We start from the raw sequence: 21,160 nt of genomic DNA, 5'->3' as shown, positions 1-21,160 counted from the left end.
AACAGTGGCATTCTTTCAGTGGTCACTAGTAACCTAGAGTTTCTTTGCTTTTATGGTTTTTATAAAACTGAAAGGTTAAAATAAACCGATGGCATGTACTGTGTTTAAAGCTCTGCTTTCTTCTGTATTTTTAAGTCCAAATATAGTTAACAAGTATGTATTAGCCATTTTATTAACTCTTTTGAATTTCACATTGAGTAATTTTTCAATATGGCATATGTGTGCATATATACACATTTTCCTTCTTTGTGAAAGTGCTTTTTTGAAGTTTGAAATTTTGATCTAGTTTTATTTTCAGAAACTGGTAATTTAGAACAGTAAAATAATTATTTATATGGGACATTTAAGGAATCTAATCATTTATTTTGAGCAAAAAGGTATATAGAGCCACTTGTGCCCAACGAAACGATGAAAATACATTTTAGATGTGTAGGGTATTCATAAAACAGCACTAGATGAGTGTAGCTTCTTGGAGGGCTTACTTAATGTGTACCAGGTAATCGATAGTGTTCAGATTTAGCTTGTCCACACTTAATATAATAAAATAAATTAAATTACATCCAGAACCCTTTAGAAGCCACACTTTGGGCTGGAGAGATAGCTCAGTGTTTAAGAGCACTGACTGTGCTTCCAGAGGACCCAGGTTCAATTCCCAGCACCCACATGGCAGCTCACACCTGTTTGCAACTCCAGTTCCGGGATTCCTGACAAAACGTCAATACACATTAAAACTTTGTGTTGTGCAGCTGTACCTGAGCAGGGATCTGCCTGAAGTGTGTTTGATACCCAGTGTCATTCCATTGACAGAAACGGATTCCCCTTCCCAACAGCTGTCTGCAGGGAGTAGCTTCCCTTCCTCTGAACTGGGATCTGTCTGGCTTGAGCTTATGCAGGTCTTATGCTTATTGTCACATCTGTGTGCGTCAGCCCTATTGTGTCATCTACCACCTCTGGCTCTTAAGTCTGTCCATCCTTGATTCCACATAGATCTCTGACTCTTGAGGAGACGGATGGGAGATGGACATCTCCTTTCCGGCTGAGCATTGGTGAAAGTGCTTTTTGTTACCGAAGTTGCTGTGTTCTGTCTAACCTTCAAGGTTATTACTATTTTTTATGTGCATTGTCATATTTTGTGCATGTATGTCTATACGAGGGTGTCGGATCCCCTGGGACTGGAGTTACAGACAGTTGTGAGCAGCCATGTGGGTGCTGGGAATTGAACTTGGGTCATTTGGAAGAGTAGCCAGTGCTTTTTAACTGCTGAGCCATCTCTCCAGGCCCCCAGCAAGGTTATTTTAACAATAAAAGTTAAAATTGTTTTCTTAATGAGCTGGAGGGATGGCTTAGAGGGTACTATGCAAGCATCAAGACTTGAGTTTATATCCCAGAAATACACATAAAACCAGACATGGTAGTACCTGTCTGTAATCCCAGGCAAAAGCATAATTCTTAGAAACTCATGGACTAGCTAGTTTGGTTCACACAGTGGCAAAACCAAAAGAAAACCTCGTCTCAAACAAGGTCGAAGGCGAGAACTACCACTCAAATGTGTCCTCTGACTTCTACACATGCATCATGTGTTCTGACTCACACAAGGGAATGTACACACACACACACATGCATGCACGCGCGCGCGTGCACACACACGCATGCATGCGCCACACATGCATGCAAGCACACATGCACATGCATGCATGTGCACACACGCACACAAGATTTTTTTAAAAATTAAAGTTTTTATTTGGTTAGTTTTTCTAGCTTTAATGGCATGTTTCTTTTCCTTTTCTTTCTCTCTCTCTCTCTCTTTGTTTCTTTCTTTTTTTTCTTTTTTCTTTTTTTGAAACAGTCTCTCTATGTAGCCCTGTCTGTTCTGAATCTCACAATGCGGATAAACCCAGCCTCACTTTGGCCTCTGCCTCCCAAGTGTTGGGATTAAAGGTGTGCACCAATCCCAAGAGTTGGGATTAAAGGTGTACACCAATCACACCCCTCCTAATTTGGGCAAAATGTGACTCTATTTTTTTCTTTCCTTCCTTTCTGTTATAAAGACAAATAACCTCCAGAGGCCAAAATGTTGCAGGAACTTTTGATAAATGTTTAAACTCATGAGGGGCCAGAGATAAAAAGCACCCAGAGATTATGAAAAGGGATAGAGAATCAAATTTGGTGATTGCTTTTGATTTTTTAGGTGCATTTGTGTTTTGCTTGCATTCATGTCTGTGTGAGGGGTGCTGGATCCCCTGGAATGGGAGTTACAGACAGCTATGTGGGATTTGAACCAGGGTCCTCTCCAAGAGCAGCTAATGATTTTTAACCTGTAAGCCATCTCTCCAGCCTCAAGAAGCAAATTTGAAATTGTGGTGCACTTAGCAGCACTCTAGTTCTATTTTTCTTGCTATGATAAAATGTTCTGACAACAGAAATTAGGGAGAATTATTCAGTTTATAATTCCAGTCACAGCCTATCACGGAAAGGAAGTCATTACATTCACAGGCAAGGACAGAGAGTAATGACTATTACATGTATGTTTACTGGTTTGCTTGCCTGTGCTCAGCGGATCTCTCCACTTTTATAAAGTTCAAGATTCCCTGACTGAGGAATGGTACCACCCACAGTAGGTTGATCTTCCCACATCAATTAACTTAAGACAACCACCTGCAGACACGGCCACAGGTCAACCCTTATTGCAAACCTCTTTCCAGGTGATTCTAGGTTGTGCCAAGTTGACAATCAAAGGCAACATTCACCTCAGGATGTAAGGTTGTTGACTGGTAATCTAGGCTGCCCCCTGCCCTGCCCCCGCTCCAGTCATGGGCATACAACTGGGTTAATAATAGTGGCTAGAGGCTAAGATAAAGACTTAACTTTGAGCTGGGTGGTGGTAGTGAATACCTTTAATCCCAGCACTTGTGAGGCAGAGACTGGAGGATCTCTGAGTTTATAGACAGTCTGGTCTACAGAGCCCAAGACAGACAGGGCTACACTGAGAAACCCTATCTCAAAAACAAAAAACAAAAAAATTCCAAAAAACAAAAAACAAAACCAAAAAATCCTTAACTTTGGTCTTGGTTGGGCACAAGAAAGACCTCAATGAGTGTTGGTGACCAAGAGAGCTATTCTTAATTTTGTTTCTTATTCCAAATTTGTATGTATAGTTTTGAATCATTGTATTTGAATTTAGACACATGTGGGTCTTGACTTTGTTTTACTTACAAACTCTTTTTACAGAGGTAGACAATGTGGCCCAGTGTCACATCCAGCTTGCACAGACTCTCAGAGAAGAGGCCAGGAAGATGGAAGAATTCAGGGAAAAGCAAAAGCTGCAGCGGAAAAAGGTTAGTTTTGTGTGTGTGTGTGTGTGTGTGTGTGTGTGTGTGTGTTACAATGCCACCTTTCTTCTGTGGAAAAATCTCAGCCATGCCTATTACTAAATTGCTCAACTTTCTGGGCAGAGAGGTGCACACTTTTAATCCCAGCGCTGGGGAGGCAGAGGCAGAGGCAGGCAGATGCTGTGAGTTCAAGGCCAGCCTGGCTATAGAGAGAGTTTCTGGACAGCCAGAGCTACATTGTGTGACCCTGTCTCAAACAACAACACCCAAAACAACAACAAACTCTCCCCACAACTTGGTTCCCACCCCCAATATAATCATAACCTCTTCCTGGCCTGAGAAATTACATATTGGAGTCTCCACATAGACTCAGTATCGGAGCGTATGCCTGTACCCCAGCCAGTCTTTCTTTTAAGAAAACTTGGCAGGAGTGCTGGAGAAAAATCTCAGTTAATAAAATGCTTCCACTAGCAGCACAAGGCTGCGTTTAGACCCCAGGAGCTGGGATTTGGTGGTTCTAGATCTGCTGCCCTTGTGAGGGGTGTGTGACTGGAGATCTCTTTACTCCATCAGTGGCATCTGGCACATCCTAGCCAGTGAGCCTCCAGATCACGCTCCTGCTAAGCAAGCCAGTGGGGGAGGGATAAAAACCTGGAGGAGACCCCCAATTCCCTTTTCATAATGTAATGGAATAATCCATCTTCATTTTATGTGTATGCATGTTTGTGTGTGCGCCACATGTGTGCCTGGCGCCTACGGAGCCGGAGCCGGAAGGGGGTAACAGCTCCCTTGGATCTGGAGTTACAGACTGCTGTGAGCCATCACGAGGGTGCAGGGGCTTCTGGGAGAGCAGCCAGTGCTGTTAACTGCTCAGCTTCTCCCCAGCGCCCACGGGCTCTTTTCATTGACGGGGTTTATTCCGCCTATAGGAAACTCGATGGGAGTAAATGAGAGTCATTAGGATAAAAGTAGACATGCGTGGGGACTTAGAAGAATCAAGCAATAAGTCCAGTTTTTAGTATAGTGCTCTTTAGGCCAGAGCGGCCACAGTTCTGTCTATTTTTTATTTTGCTCCTGAAAACCCTGCATGTGACCCTTTAGTCAAGAAGAGCCCTTCAAGAATGTCTTTCAAGGCTGCAAGGCTGGCACCAAAGATTTCTATTCAGGTCTCTGTGGACATCTGGGGACCTGCCACTCTTCCTGGAGGTCTCTTTGGAATCTCCCCTGTATCCTAGCCTTTGATTTACCTGATGTCTACAGCCTGTGCCTCAATGGCCAGTGTGAAGGCTGACTGTGTCCTAACCTCTCAGGTTGGAGTCTGGGTTGGCACTAATGTGTCAGTTTGCCCACAGCATCTTAAGAACGCCCCTGTCTCACACCCGCCATCATCTCACCAGCCGCTTTTTCTCCCTTTGTTTGTTTGAGACGACACTGCCTCGTGGAGCCCAGGCTGGCCTCCAGCTCACAGTGGAGCCCAGTCTTCTGCTTCCACCTGCTGATGTGCAGGGTGTGGACACGTGCTGCTGCGCCCGCCTTAAGAGCTGCTCTATGCACATCCCTGCCTATCTATTTCTCAGCTGGTGCTCACACAATGTCTCACAGTGTGAGGGAAGTACAGATGCAGGTGGTTAAGGAACGCTGTGCCAAACACTTTCTCATGCTCTCTCAACCCTCTGTCCCAAAGCGTTTTTTCCAAGCAGAGCGATTGTGTGTGCTGTTCTCATTGGATGTCGGGTTCTTTTGCCTGACATTGCCAATCTGCCACGTCTTTGGAGGGGGGGGGAGTGTTCCTATTTAACCCTGTAACTCTCTATAGCTCTAGCTAGGTTGGTCTCTAACTTATGGAGATCCTCCTGTCTCTGCCTCCCAAGGGCTGGGATTAAAGGTGTACACCACTGAGCCTGACACCAGGTTCTTTAAAAGTTATCTTTTACTTATCTATTTTTAAAATAATTTATTTTTTTCAATGTGCATTGCCTGCGTGTATGCCTGTGTGGGTGTGTCAGAACCCCTGGAACTGGAGATATAGACAGTGGTGGGCTGCCAGGTGGGTGCTGGGAATTGAACCCTGGTCCTCTGGAAGAGCAGCCGGTGCTCTTAACTGCTCCTTAGTTACTTTTAATTGAAATAAAATTGCATCTCCCCCTTCTCTCTCCAGCCTCTCTTAACCACCTGCCTCTGGTCGCTCCCATGTCCCCCCTCCACAAAGGGTTATTTTTAAATGGTTTAGTGTGTGTGTGTCCTTGTGTGTGTGTGTGTGTGTGTGTGTGTGTGTGTGTGTGTGTGTGTGTGTCCATGGAAGTACCGGATCCCCTGGAACTGGAGTCACAGGAGTTTGGGAGCCACCTGGCATGGGTGTTAGGAACCAGATTTGGGTCCTCTCAACTGCGGAGTCATCTCTCCAGCCCCCAAATGACAGTTTTTGTCTCTCCTCTCCTCTCCTCTCCCTTCCCCACCCCTTCTTGAGATATGGTCTCTCTATATAGCCCTGGCTGTTCTGGAACTTACTACATAGACCAGGCTGGCCTGGAATTTACAGAGAGCCACCTGCTTCTGCCTCCTGAGTGTGGGGATCGAAGGCGGGTGCCAGCGCTCCTAGTGGAAATGACAGCAAAGGAACTTGGAGGTTGGAAGGAGGACCCAGCAGCTGAGTGTGTATTGTCCTTGCAGGGGATGTGTTAGATGGCTGAGTTCCACCACCTGGAAGTCAGATCCAGGGGTGTGCCATCCTTCCAGCCTCCATGGGCACACACAGACAGACACAGACATACAGTTTTTAAAAAATGTAAGCCGAGTGTGGTGGCACACTCTTTAACTCTGGAGGCAGAGGCAGGCAAATTCAAGACCAGGTTTGGTTGGCACAGTGCGTTCCAGGGAGTTACTTAGTGTAGCCTCGTCTCAAAAAGAAGGGAAGGAAAGAATAACTAAACCGTGGAGGAGAGAGCGTGTCTCATGTGGAATAGCTAAAAAAAAAAAAAAAAAAAAAATAAAAGAAGCATACTACCTTTGTCAACTGGGCTATGCATGTGACTGTGTGATGGTTTCCTCACACCCTCAGGTGTCTTTAGCAGCCCTGGCCCTTGTGGGGAGAACTGTTAGCTCTGCATGGCTTCTGGAACTTCCCTGCTAACGTTGCACACAACCAGTGGGTAGGGTCAGAGGCACTGAAGAGCATCACATGCTCACTTCAAGTTCCCTTCTCAGCAGCAGTCACTTTCAAAACACTGAAAAGTTTATTCTGAAAATTGTTGTGTGTTGCACAATGGACTCTGGGGCTCTGGGGTGGCTTTGGGTACCTTTTTTTTTTTTTTTTTTTTTTTTTTTAAAGAACACATGGGGGGTGTGTCAGTGCTAACTTCCCCTTTTAAGATTGTCACACTGCATGCATGCTCTGATCTTCCACTTCTAGGAAATCGAGCTGTTTCCATTCATCAAGAGAGCCAGTCAGTTGCTTGCTTTTCTCCTCTTTCTCTTCCCCTCATGCTCCTGGTTGAATCTAGGTTCTTGGTTGTGCTGTGCAAGTACAGTACTCAGCTCTGTCTCCACATGTAACTTATTTTTAAAAGCCTAGTAAATTTTCAAATAGGCTGTTTTCGACCTTTAAATTTAGTTTTAATTTTAGATTAGCACTTGGGAGGCGGAGGCAGGCAGATCTCTGTGAGTTCAAGGCCAGCCTGATCTACAGGGTAAGATCCAGGACAGCCAAGGTTGTATAGTGAAACCCTGTCCCCCAAAACAAACAAGTTTTTATCTTGCATGTGTGAGTGTTTTGTCTGCATACCGTGTGTGTGTATGTGGTGCCTGTGGAAGTTAGAAGGAAGTGTCAGAGATGCCCCTGAATAAGGGACGCAGCTGGTAAGAGTCACCATGTAGGTGCTGGGAATTGAACCCAGGTCCTCTGCAGGAGCAACAAGAGCTCTTAATTGGTGAATCATCATTATATTTAAATTTCATTTTTATTTTCTCTGTGTGTGCCTGTGTGTGTGTGTGTGTGTATGTGTGTGTGTGTGTGTGAGTGCATGAGCATGTCCATGCATATGTGTACATGCCATGGTATATATGTGAACATCAGAGGACAACTTGCAAGAGTTGGTTCTCTTCTCCCACTGTGTGGCTCTTGGGGATTGTATTATCAGGCGTGGCAGCAAATGTCCTTATCTACTGAGACTTCTAAACAAGGCCACACCTCCTCATCCTTCCCAAACAGTTCCACCAACTACAGACCAAGCATTCAAAGACATGGGCCCCTGGGGGCCATCGTCATCCAAACCATCACACTGACTTTGCTTCCTTGGGCTCACAAAGTTCATTGCCGTCAAGAAAATGCCGACATAGTACTTACACAGAACTGCTTCATGTAGAATTGATAGGTAAATGGGAGCCATGAAAATAGCAGCAGGTCAGCTGTGTCTGTGGGTTTCCCCAGCCTGGTCTTGACCCCTTTGCTCATCACTCCTCCCTCTCTGCACCTGGATTCCAGGAGTTCGGCTCAGTGTTTAGCTGTAGTTGTCTGCTTCTGTCTGAACAAGGGGAAGCTCATGGACCCCCAGACTGATAGCTGGGAAACCAGTATTGAACCAACCCAGATCCACTGAAAATGGGTCTCAGTTAAGGCCTGGGCAGTCTAAGGGACCTCTGACAGTGGAACCAGGATGTATCCATGGTGCACAAAAGGACTTTGGGAGCTCATCCCCCATGGAGGGATACTCCCTTAACTTAGAGACAGGAGGAAGGGCCTAGTCCCTACTCCAAATAACTTGAGGATTTTGATGAACCCTCCTGGAAGGCATCACCCTCCCTGTGGAGTTGGGGGGGGGATGGGATGGGAAGGAGGCTGAGGGGCATGGGAGGGAGGGAGAGAGGGAGGGAAAGAGGGAGAAAGAACTGGGATCAATATGTAAAATAAGAAAAAATAATAAAAAGAAAATAGCGTCTGAGAGGTAGATATTTATTATGAGCATCATTGTTTTGATGGACAAAAGTACCACCATCACAATCGCAATGGAGAAACCGTGCTTAGATGAACTACGCAGAGTTTGCCTTGCTGGCTAAGATGAGGCACAGGATCGTAGAGCAGTTTCTGTTAGCCATGCTACAGACACCTCCTTCTTCCCCTGGTGACTTGTTGTAAAGCATGTCATTGATGGGCCATAGACATGGAGATTGAGCTCCTAATTGCCTGTGCTGACGTAGCTTTCAGAAGGAAGCCACTTTTTACAATACAAATGGCATTTTAACAAAAATTTAAAACTCCTTCTTGAAAAGTCCTTGCTTCTAGGTTCCCTGAAGAAAGCACTCCGTGGTCATCAGCCAGTCTTTGGTGGTGTTCTGAGTGTTCAGGACCTGGCGTGGGAGTGCCCTGGCTAATTAAGATGCAGTGTCATTAACGGCCTGTGAATTCTTGAGCAAGCAGTTTAGTCTCTGTTCTGCACTGTCCCCATTTGTGACGAGTAGACAGCAGGTAGCACCCTTGGCTTCTGGGTGACACCAAGACTAACCGGATAACCCACGTTGAAGGCATAAGCCCTCCACACAAGCCGCTGTTAGCAGGGACTTGCAGTTTTTACTGACAGTGTTTGCATTCTCTTCACAGACAGAAACTATAATGGATGCTGCCCACAAACAGAGGAGCTCACAGTTCAAGAAAGCCATGGATGTGAGTCACGCCTGTAGCTGCTGCGTTTGTAACAGTGACATTTACAGGGGGCACCGTGCTGCATGTGAACGTGCTCCTACTCATATGATGTTTCAGCGATGCCATTCATTGGTGTGCGGTTAGGAGAAATTAGGAGAAACACTTGGCTTTCCTTCCTGCTGAGGCCTTGGGAGAGTGTGGGCGTGGCGTCGCTTTGTTTCTGGTGAGCTGGCTATAGAACTCTGTCCTCTGGGCATGGCATGGCTATTACCTTCCAAGTCAGAATATCTGTGGCTACCAGCATCCCTAGCGAGCCTGGACCCAGTAAGTCTCTCCTGCGGGAAAGGGAGGTTCACAGGGCATCAAATGGTCACAAGCAGGACAAGGGGCCTCACAAGGCCGTACCTTCAGCAAGGACACAGGCAGACTTTTCTTCTGCTGTGCTCGATCCCGAAGGGTGTGTGACTATCATTGTGTGAGGTGAGTGCTAGAACAAAGCTGCCTGGGAAGCAGGAGACCACGAAGACGGGGCTGGGGACGGAACACCTGAGAGGACCCAGTGCCTTCGAGCAGGTCCTACCTCCTAAGCTTCTACCAGCTTCCAGTAGCCCATCAGATTATGAACCCATCGATGGATTGACCCAATGATGGGGGCGGAGCGCTCTTGGTTTAATCGCTTCCTATAGCTGTTCTGTTTAAACACTGGTGTGTTTGGGACCAGGCATGAGGATCTGCTTCAAAGCAAACATTATTGTTAATTGTTTTGCCTCCACTAACAAAATAATTAAGAAAATTTGAGTGAAAGTTTGTATTTGATCTCCGCTCCCTCACTGTGGTAGTTTCTAGTCTCTAGGAGAAAACACTCTGGCAAAGGTGACCTGAGGAAAAGAAGGTTTATTTTGCGGCAGTTTATATGTCCGTCGTGGTGGGGAGGTCAAAGCCGAGGGGCCGGAAACAGCTGGTCACAGAGCATGTGCAGTCAGGGGGAAGGACAGCAGATGCTTGTGCTCAGAGAACCCTCCCCCTTGTACAAACCCAGACCCACCCAGGGAATGGTGGCGCCATAGTGGGTGGCTTTTTCTGCCTCACTTATCCCGATGAAGGTAATACTCCCTAAGTGGCATGCCCAGAGGCCTGTGTCCGAAGCATGCCTAGAACTTATAAAATTGACAATTGAGATTGGCCATCACACTGATCACGCTACTTCCTTTTTATGGCGAGCAGGGTGGATAGCTCACTACTTACTCCTTTGGTTTAGAGAACTTTTTAGCTTCAGAGTACGTATGCCAGTGAAGATTGTATTGAAAACACTTCTTAGCCTTGTTTGCAAGAGCATGGGTGAGAGAGTTTTCACAGGGGTGTGGGTACCCTTTCAGTGGCTGCACGGAAGAACATGTATGTCTCCCCCTGGCAACCACTCATGGGTCCTCAAAAGGCGGGTCTTGTGACCTGCTCCCCACAGCAGGCAGCTGTGTCCCACACCTTGACACGCCCCTGTAGAAGTAAGTCAGAGGACCAGTTTTGGTAGTTGGCTCTCTCCTTCCATTGTGTGGGTCTCAGAGATCCAACTCAGGGTATCAGGCTTAGTGGTAAGACCCCTAAATCTCTCCATGATTCCCTTTTCTCTACTTTGTTTACGGTGGTGAAATACACGTGCATGAGACTTCCATCTGAGAGAAACCTGTCTGAGTTTGGCTTTTTTTTTTTTTTTTTTTTTTTTTTTTTTTGCTTAGTGTAATCCCAGTCCCACCCATTTCTCTGCAAATGCCGCAGTTTGCAGTTTTATCCTTCCTGATGGAGTGACAATCCTCTGTGATGCATTTCTACATTTTCTTTGCCCGCTCATTTGCTGATTGGCTGATGAGTGACTGTGAGATCGGATTTTGACAGTTCTTTTTTTTTTGAGTATCTGACGTGCATTGTTCTTCTTCCTTTTGGTTCTCATTGTCCCTGGTGGGAAATCCGTTATCCAAGTTGTTTTTTTAATTTGAGATAAAAATATCATTATGGACACTGTTTTAAGATACTTTCTTTGTTTTTAGCTTTTGGTGATTCTGTCACATGCCTTGGGTGCCTTGAGGATGCTCCTGTTTGGAGTTCAGTTAGTTGTAATCTGTAGATTATATCTTTTGCCAAAATCGGGATTGCCTCAGCTACTTCCTGAGGTGTGACTTTAGCCTGTGTGTTCTTTTAGGAGTCCAGGTTCACGAGGTATCGGCTTGCTTCTTTTTGTATAAAAGATCCCCGAGGCTCTGTTAGATTTTCGCAGTCGTTTTTATTCAGTGGTGGTTAATTTTGATTGCTGATGTGACTGGATTAAAAATACCAAGGGCATTCATGAAGCTCACCTGGGAGCTTTTCTGTGCGGGTCTTCCCCGGGAGGCTTAATTAGAGAAGGCAGGGGGACGCCTGGAATGTGCTGACACCATCCTATGGCCTGGGCCCCAGTCTGAATGAAAAGGGGGAAAAGGAAAAGGCCAGCATTTCCCTTTCTCTACTTCCTGGCCCAATTCACTGAGCTGTGAGGAGTCCGGGTTCTGTTGCCATGGTCTTCACCATACCGTCCTGCCATGATGCATGGTGAACTAAAGCAAATCCTTCCTCCCGCCAGCTGCCTTGTGATCACAGTGGTGATAGACTACCAGACACATTCCTGGTCACATGACATGACTCTTACCCTTTACTGTTCATTTAGTCCTCTGTCTCTTCCACTCTTCATGAGCCTTTTGTGTTTTCAAACCACTTTGCAATTCCGAGACTTCCTTTTATCTTCTATTTCTTTGCGTAGCTTTTCTGTATCTTTGCCATGCTGTTTTGCTGTGGTTTGTTTTGGACTGTAGTTGTTTGGTGAATTATTTTGCAGTCTTGATTGAGTAATCCTAAAATCTGTCTGGCATTTGCCGATTGTCTTTGTCCATTCGCCTTGTTTTTTTTTTTTTTTTGTTCTTGGTTTGGGTGATACTCAATAGATTTGGATTATTTAAACCATGTTTTAGCTGGTTTCCTGAGATAGCACACCAGCAGGAGGCCAGGCAATTGCCTCATTCCTGCTATCTGGGGTTAAGAGTTCAGGTTCCTCCTGTGTCCTCAGCAGATGTTCTATTCTTCACTGCATTTCCTCTGCCACCACAGGAGGGAACGGACTTGACTCCTATAGGTCCAGTACCTTGTGTGGGCCCAGGAGGGGTAGACGTTTAGGGTCCCCACATGGTATCCACTGCTCCTTTCTTGAAGAAGAGACACTGTGGTCCCTGTCGTGATGATCTGGGGCAGCTGGGTGTTTCAGTAATAGGAGTCTAGACTCTCTCGTTGGCTTTTACTATCATGTGTGAGTCCTAGTTTGTTTATTGTTGTTATTGTTATTGTTTGTGTGTGTGTGTGTGTGTGTGTGTGTGAGTGTGTGTGTCTTCTGGCACTCATGTGGAGGTCATGGGAATCTTTGTGGAGTCAGTTTTCTCTTTCCACTCTTACATGGGTCCAGGGTGGTCAAACTCAACTCAACAGGCTTGCACAGTGAGTGCCTTTACTCACTGAGCCATCTTGCTGGTCTGAGCCCTGGTTATTTATGATGTGTTTAGTGTCAGGGGACTGGTTATTATTGTTGTTTAAGTTTATGCTTTGTTAGGTTAGCCTTTTTTCTAGTCTTTTGGCTACGGAGAGCAGGTTAAAAAAAATTATTTTGAGCGTGTTACTGTATTTCTGGGCCTCCTGCTTCTTGGAACTGAATCTGTGATGTACGAAGCAAGGAAACTCACTTTTGGGTTGCTCTTTGGCCGAGGTAACTAGCCAGTTTGTGTTTATGAACTTTCACTTTCAGGATCTTATGTTGGTTTTACACACGATGCTTTGGAGTTTTAGATGCCACAGCAGTGTGGTGGTACACATAGATAATCCCAACACTCAGATGTCTGAGGCAGGAGGATCTTGAGTTTGAGGCCAGCCTGGGTTACATAGCAAATTGAAAGCCAGCCTGAACTACAAGTGAGACCCCGTCTCAGAGATCTAGCCACTGGCACAGTGCTTCTCTAGAGTGTCTAGAGTGCAACACCCCAGATTCCATTCTCAGGGACCACAGGGGTGCGTGGAGGGGTAGTGACCATGCGTGGGAGAGAGAGATCTCCAGGGTGTTGCGTAAAAGCATGATTTCCATGCATTTTTATATAATTATGGAAACCAGGAACGTACTATTTCTATACATAAAATTTTACATGCTATGTAATTGTATAGTATATAGCTCATATAACATAACAGACAGCACATAGAGAAAACTTGTAAAAAGATAAACACAGGTGAATTACGGAAACTTGCTAATGAGAAATACAGGGAAGTGTGTATAATAATAAACACAAACCACCCCTCCAAAGGAACCACTGTTCTTTGGAGATCATCTCCAATTGAATTTTACTGGTTCTGTGGGTTCAATTTCACACATCAGCATGTAAAAGCTATAAAAGTACAGTGTGTACCTTATTTTGTCGTCATGTACCTTTGGAGATAAGAATCATTGCTTTATAGGGAAACAAAGGCAGAGCAAAACAGAATAAATACACAGATAATAGTGAGGCTGTATTTGAACCTCTGCACTCTGGTTCCAGACCTTGGTCTCTGTTTCACAGGGAGCTGAAGAGAAGTAAACCAAGAAAAAAGTACTTTTGGTTGTGAGCTAAACTTTTGGTGGTTGAGCCATCTCTCTAGCCATGAAAGGACATCTTCATTCTTAGTCAAGTACAACTATCATATTGACCTATTTGCTAATTGTTTGATTCATAGCTTTGTTTTGAGTTGTTTAAACAAGCTAAGGCTTTGTTTCTAGACCTGGAACAAACTAATTTTTTTTTTTGGATTCAACCATGGCTAGGGTTTGTGAAGTGATTCCATAATCCTGGTAGTAACAGTGGCATAAGATAGGCTATTGGCTACTTTAAACTGACGCCAGCAAATAATCAAATTGAGGGCTGAAATTAATAAAGTAGAAACAAAGAAAACAATACAAAGAATCAATGGAACAAAGAGTTGGTTCTTCCAGAAAATCAACAAGATAGACAGACCTTTATCCAAACGAACCAAAAGGCAGAGAGGAAATATCCAAGTTAACAAAACCAGAAATGAAAAGGGAGACATAACAACAGACCCTGAGGAAATCCAGAGAATCTTCAGGTCATGCTTTGAAAACCTGTACTCCACAAAATTGGAAAATTTAAAGGGAATGGACAATTTTCTGGATAGGTATTGCTTACTAAAATAAAATCAAGAACAGATAAGCAATTTAAATAGACTTATAACCCCTAATGAAGTAGAAGCAGTTACCAAAAGTCTTCCCCCCAAAAAAGCCCAGGGCCAGATGGTTTCAGTGCAGATTTCTTTAAACTATGTAGAAGTGAAGTCTTTAAAAAGAAACACGACTATACTGAAGTGGAAGGGATGTAGCCTTGCTGTGCATGGCGGTGGCTGGGGACTCTAGAATATCGATGCCTGTCGAGAACGAGAGGGAGTTGGGTCCAGTGATGACCTGATTGTAATAGACTCTAAGGATTATAAATGTTACACAGATGGTGGATCACACATCTTAGATGTTATATACATGGGGGGGGGGATGATGCGGTCATATGGCGGTGTATAATTGTATGAAAATTTCAGGAACAAGGAAAAATCAGTTATATACATTTCCAGTTGCATTTCTTAGTCTTTGGCTCTCCTGTGCTTTGTGCCAGCAGTTGGCAGCTGTTACTTCCTTGGGCTGGGGGCCCCTCTGTGAACAGTTTGGAAAAGGGCCGGGACCAGGGCGGACTTCTCGGGGAGCAGTGAAAAGAGAGTCTAGCATCTTGATTCCAGCGCTCTGGAGCTTGTGCTGGGCCTGGACCACTTTTCACACTGTATATACCCTGCTCACCCATACTCATCCTCTGTCTGTACACAAAGGCCAAGAAGAATTACGAGCAGAAGTGTCGGGACAAGGACGAGGCGGAGCAGGCTGTCCACCGCAGTGCCAACGTGGCCAACCCAAGGCAACAAGAAAAGGTACCTAGCACAGCCTACACCTGGAAGAGTCAGTGGAGTACCCGCGCTACATTAAAGCCAACCAGGGTTGGACACGGTGCACATGCCTGTCACACTAGCACTCAGGAGGTTGAGGCAGGAGGGTCACGAGCTTAATGCCAGACTGGGCTACGGAGTGAAACCCATCTCAATAAATAAGAGATTTGTATCCCAGGTCTCTGGCAACAACATCTGTGGCTTCTAATCTTCAGAGTGAAAACAAAAGCCCTTGTAACATTTTTGAGGTTGGGGGCAGTGCCAGAGAAGGACACATTGCAGAGCAGTAGGTGGAATGAGAGGCTTGGTGGTTTATTTATTTATTTATTGAGGCAGGGTTTCTCTGTTAGCTTTGGAGCCTGTCCTGGAACTGGCTCTGTAGACCAGGCTGGCCTCAAACTCACATAGATCTGCCTGCCTCTGCTCGCAAGTGCTGGGATTAACAGTGTGTGCCATCCCACCACCCCCTGATTGTTCTTTTTAAATGTCTTCGAAACTCAGCTCCTGTATTCTTTGTTGACGGAATGCGTCTTGTGGGTGAGGGTTCTACGTTTAACAATATGGGCTGAAATAATAATATTAGTTAATTAAGTAATACGTTTAGTAATATGGCCGGAGCAACGGCTCAGCAGTTGAGAGCACTGACTGCTCTTCCAGGGGACCCGACTTCGATTCCCAGAACCTACAAGGCAGCTCATAACCATCTCTAACTCCCATCCCAGGATGTACAATGGCCTCTTCTGGCCTCTGCAGGTGCAAGGCACAAAGTAGTATGCAGGAATACATGCAAGCAAAACACACATAAAATATAAAACAAAATAAAGTAATAATGTATAATCTGAACACAGTATTATCCACGGCTTGGGGGCAGGGAGATGTGTCTCTAGGAAGTCATAGGATGCTGAGAAGATGAAAGAGTGAAGATGAACAATGGACCAGATCTTACCTCTCTGTCCCTATTACTTTTACACCTGTTTGCCCATGGAAGCCTGGATCAGCTTTCCTAATCTCTTTTTTTGGTTTTGGTCCTCATAGCTTTTTGTGAAACTGGCAACTTCAAAGAGCGCAGTAGAGGATTCAGGTGAGGGGTGTGGTGCTCTGATACATGGGGGTGGGTGGGTACGTGGGGGGCTGTTTACATTAAGATTATGTAGGATTAACGAGCATCAGAGAGCAACAGCTACAATCCAGCAAGCCTGTGTAGTTTCTAAATCGAGCCCTGCCCATTGCAGACAAAGCATACATGCTGCACATCAACATGCTGGAGAAGGTCCGGGAAGATTGGCAGAGCGAGCACGTTAAGGCCTGTGAGGTAGGTACCTGGCTGGGACTGGATGCAGCGAGGGACGGAGGTTCCTCCCAGAACCTGAGAATCTTTCATTCAGCACCGTAAACCAAGAAAAGCGGCACTAGAGAGAAAGACGCCATCAGACAGGGTTCAAGCAGAGGGGTTTGTATCAGGGAAAGGGGAATGGGAGGGGGGGAGGGGAGACCGGCCTCCAGGGAAGAGAACAGCAGGAGAGAGGGGAGAGGGATGGGGAGGGACAGGAAGGGAGGGAGAGAAAAGAACAGACAGAGAGAGGGAGAGAGAGAACGAGAAGGATGGGAGGCGGGCAGGGTCTTTTAAAAGGGAACACAGCGAATGTGCACAGGTGATGCTCTTAGTGGCTGCGGCTGAGGGTGTGTCCCGTCAGGACCCCAAAGGCAGGTCAGTACAGATGCCTGAGTACTAACAAGCATTTCGGCATTGAGCACGAGGCCGAGTTAGAAATTGAGAATTTAAGTGAAGAAAGGAAGGGATTGGGACGATTTCCTCTAATCCTCATCCTTTTACCGCCACCACCCCATCCTGACCTCACTGTCCAGCACACTCCAAAGCTAATGTTTGCTTAGGGCAGGCATGACCCAGCTTCGTCAGTTAGCGGTGGGCAGAACACTGTAATTACCCCGAGAGTCAGGCCTGTACTTGCAAGGTTCTAATGGGGAATACACAGCACTCCATAATTTTCTAGAGGAAATTTAAAAGACACAAGCTAGAAAGTTCCTCAACTCTCTGACGTCAGTTTTTAACAGCGTCTCGGGGCCAGCAGAACCTGCATTATCTGAGGACTGGGTAGAAATGTGGGCTCTCAGCCCAGTCCAGGCCTTCTGGAGTCAGGAACTCTCGGGGTAACAGCCTGCAGTCTCTGTGAGTTCAAGATTACAAGTGCGGATTCACAGCGGTGGGAAGGAGCTGCCCCCTGCCCTGTTCAGCTGGCCTCTCTACACCCCTCCGCATCGTCTTCTCCCCTCTTGGCCAGGGATATACTATCTCTCTTTTTGTCCCTGACTCTGTCTACCCCGATGTGCAAACGCACATGGGTGCTTGTACGCACACAGATGAGTGATTGCGTAAGTGTGCAAGTGTATTTGTGTGCACACACGTGCGTGCCTGTGTGTGTGTGAGTGTGTGTGTGTGTGCGTGCTAGGAATCAAGCCTAGGACCTCATGCTTGTACGTGCTCTACGACTGATCTGTGTTCTTAGCCCAGCCATGTTTTATGAGGTGGTTTGCATGTCCCGTGTCCCAGCCTAAAGGTTCTCCACACCTTCTTTCTCCTTTCCCATGGATACCAGGGATGCACTTGGTGTGAGGTCCAGTGGGCCTTTGTGGCTTCGTTACCTCTGTGGGGTGATGGTGATCAAACCCAGAGTCTTACACATGTTAGGCAAGCACCAGTCCTCTGAGCTGTGCTCCCAAGCCAACACTGGTGATTTTTTTTTTTAAAAAAAAAAAAAACCTTATTTGATTGATCTCGTTTGATTCATCTCTGCAATTTGATTACTCTGAGACTTTATGCCCATACTAAACACTTTCTTCTGCTTTACTTTCTTTTTAAACTCCACCCCTCAATGTAGGTTAATGTTGTTTAGGTCACAGCCTGGCTAAACGGATGCCCCTTCCTTATGTATGCCTGTACACGTAATTGTTTTTCTGTAGGTGTTTGAGGCCCAAGAATGTGAGCGAATCAACTTCTTCCGGAATGCACTGTGGTTACATGTGAATCAGCTGTCACAGCAGTGTGTCACAAACGATGAAGTAAGTCCGAGGCGTGCACAGAGGGCTGTGCTCTGCGGGTTAGGAACTTCAGAGCGGAAAGGACCATCAGTGTTTATCAGCCCACCCTGCCCTTACTTCCTGCTCCCCTTTGAGGTACAGAGAGAGATACTTGAGAGGTGTTGTCCTCTCCCTGATCCCTGGTCCGTTTTACCACGGTGACTCTCTAAGAAACCGAGAGTTAGGGATGGAGAGCAGATAATGAGACCCAGACACAGTTTCACACGTGGAAGACAGATGTCACAGGAGAATGTGAGTCCCAGAGACGGCTCCAGTGTAGAGCGCCATCACCCCCTGCACCACGTATGAGCAGACGGGCCCATGGCAAGCTGATGGTCACCCAGTGAGGATTTGCTTCTGTAGCTTTGTGGTGCTTGTTCAGAATGAACTGGTGAGCTTCAATAGTAACTGGGTCTCCAGATGAGGTTGTCACAGCCTTTGTTAAGAAATAGCTCCACCCTCAGGTGGGACATGACTTTAGAAGAATGATCAGATATCCAGGAAACCTGTAGAGAATCAAATGGAAGAACTTACCCACAAGTTAAGGAGTTGTGTTTGCATGTGTGTGTGGCACTGACGCTTGGTCATGGGACCTGGCACATAGTTTCTTTATTCCATCAATACTTAAAAACAACAACAACAACAAAACAAAAACACAACCAGGGTTTTGGTCCGCCCAGAAAGAAGTATTTCCTTGTATCTTCCTTTTTTTTTTTTTTTCACGTAAAAAAGGCAATAGCCTCCCTTAAAATAGGTGACAGTGGTGTGACTGGGACAATATATGAGGCCACTGGCGGTGGGTCCAAGATGTCACTCTAATGCACAAACTGACTTAGTGGAGCCCATTCTGTATGGAGAGATGCCTTGCCCAGCCTAGACACGGGGGTGTGGGGGTGGAGAGGAGCCTTGGTCCTGCCTCAGTGAGATGATGGGACAGACTTAGACTTCCTAGGGGAGGCCTCACCCTCTCTGTAGAGCAGATGGGAGGAGGGGGGAGTGGGAGGAGAGGAGGGAGGGGGAACTGGAATTGGAATGGAAAAGATAATTTTAAAAAGGAAATAGAAAGGCAATAGCCAAGATGGACTAGAGAGGTGCCCTCATGTGAGTCTTGGACTTAAGAATGTCTTCTGCTGTCAAAACAAAGTTGCAAAAGAGTGGGCTGCTCATAAAAGTTCCTTTCATATCAATTGTCATCAATAAGCTTATGCATAACTAATGCTTTATCTTGGTTTTATCAGATGTACGAACAAGTCCGTAAGAGTCTGGAAATGTGCAGCATTGAGAAGGACATCCAGTATTTTGTGAACCAGCGTAAAACTGGACAGACCCCACCAGGTGCGGCCGGTGGCATGGTGGGAGGGACAGTTAAGCAGTGGTATCAGTCTTTCTTGTCCTGGGTCACAGAGGATGGAAGATGCACTGTATTAGTCAGTTTCCGATGCTGTAACAAATACCTGGTGTACATGGGCCAGTAAAACAAGGGTTTGTTTTAGCTACAGTTTCAAGGCTTTAGTCCAGTCAGTTGATGCAGGCTGTAGTGAGGCAGTACACTATGGCAGACAGTGGCTCAGTGGACCGTTCATCATATAGCCAGGATGTGAAAGAGGAGACCACGGCATGTCCCCAATGGATTCCTATTAGGGTACAATGGGCTGACCTGGTGTGTTCCTATTGAGGTACAATGAGCTAGCCTGGTCTGTTCCTATTAGGGTACAATGGGCTGACCTGGTGTGTTCCTATTGAGGTACAATGGGCTAGCCTGGTGTGTTCCTATTAGGGTACAATGGGCTGACCTGGTGTGTTCCTATTAGGGTACAATGGGCTAGCCTGGTGTGTTCCTATTGAGGTACAATGGGCTGACCTGGTGTGTTCCTATTAGGGTACAATGGGCTGACCTGGTGTGTTCCTATTGAGGTACAATGGGCTGACCTGGTGTGTTCCTATTAGGGTATAATGGGCTAGCCTGGTGTGTTCCTATTGAGGTACAATGGGCTGACCTGGTGTGTTCCTATTAGGGTATAATGGGCTAGCCTGGTGTGTTCCTATTGAGGTACAATGGGCTGACCTGGTGTGTTCCTATTAGGGTACAATGGGCTAGCCTGGTGTGTTCCTATTAGGGTACAATGGGCTAGCCTGGTGTGTTCCTATTGAGGTACAATGGGCTGACCTGGTGTGTTCCTATTAGGGTACAATGGGCTAGCCTGGTGTGTTCCTATTAGGGTATAATGGGCTAGCCTGGTCTGTTCCTATTAGGGTAAAATGGGCTGACCTGGTGTGTTCCTATTGGATATACTCAAAGAGCCTATTGCCTTCCATTAGTGCTAAGGTGGGGACAGTCTCTGACATGTAGGCTCTCGGAACATTCTAGGTCTCCCTACCATTTTTTTTTTTTGACAGGGTCTCATGTATTCTAGGCTAACCTTAAATTTTCTGTGCAGCTGTGGATGACATTGAACCCCAGATCTTTTTGCCTCTCTTCGGGGACAGACATGAGCACTCAGACCTGTCTTACACTGCACTGTGTGACAAAGCCAGGGCTTTGTACATGCTAGGCAACTGCTCTACCAACTGTGGGACAACCCCAACCTTTACTCATTTCTGATGCCTTCTGTCTTAATAATTGTAGCCCCCATCATGTATGAGAATTTCTACTCTCCTCAGCGGAGTGCAGCTCCACCGGGAAAGACTTCAGGGCCTAACATAGCAAGGTAATAACTAACTGCTTTTCATGTGAAGAAAAATATTTTAATAAATGTTTATGTTATTAATGATCTAAGGTATTACCCTTTATTTTGAATTGACCAAATTTGCATAATTTACCTAGCAGGGAAACTTAACTTTTTTTTTAAATACCATTTTTAGAACAAATATTATATAGCTTTTAATTTACCTAGTAAGTAAACTGAGTTTTTTTAGAAATAGCATTTTTAGAACAAATGTTATATAGCTTTTATTAGTTGTAATTTCTGGGGTGCTAAAGCATTACTTATTTATGAATTCCATGTCTTCATATGACTGATAGAACACAGGAATAAACAAACTATGCCCCCCTTTGAGTCAAATCTGA

The 21,160-nt window shown here is 45.7% G+C and overlaps 1 protein-coding gene across 1 annotated transcript in view; it reads left to right on the top strand.

Annotated features, from left to right (window-relative positions):
- Positions 1-21,160, top strand: part of Pstpip2 (proline-serine-threonine phosphatase interacting protein 2) — a 70,702-nt gene that overhangs the window by 43,024 nt on the left and 6,518 nt on the right. Inside the window, exons 5-12 of the mRNA XM_051202064.1 lie at positions 3,229-3,335; positions 8,923-8,985; positions 14,884-14,982; positions 16,033-16,078; positions 16,230-16,309; positions 17,977-18,075; positions 19,332-19,428; positions 20,720-20,801. Coding sequence (XP_051058021.1) covers positions 3,229-3,335; positions 8,923-8,985; positions 14,884-14,982; positions 16,033-16,078; positions 16,230-16,309; positions 17,977-18,075; positions 19,332-19,428; positions 20,720-20,801 — 673 coding nt within the window. The remainder of the gene's footprint in view (positions 1-3,228; positions 3,336-8,922; positions 8,986-14,883; positions 14,983-16,032; positions 16,079-16,229; positions 16,310-17,976; positions 18,076-19,331; positions 19,429-20,719; positions 20,802-21,160) is intronic.

Source organism: Phodopus roborovskii, unplaced genomic scaffold, assembly GCF_943737965.1.
Source record: "Phodopus roborovskii unplaced genomic scaffold, PHOROB, whole genome shotgun sequence".
NCBI classification, from domain to species: domain Eukaryota; kingdom Metazoa; phylum Chordata; class Mammalia; order Rodentia; family Cricetidae; genus Phodopus; species Phodopus roborovskii.
This window is presented reverse-complemented; position numbering and strand designations above follow the sequence as displayed.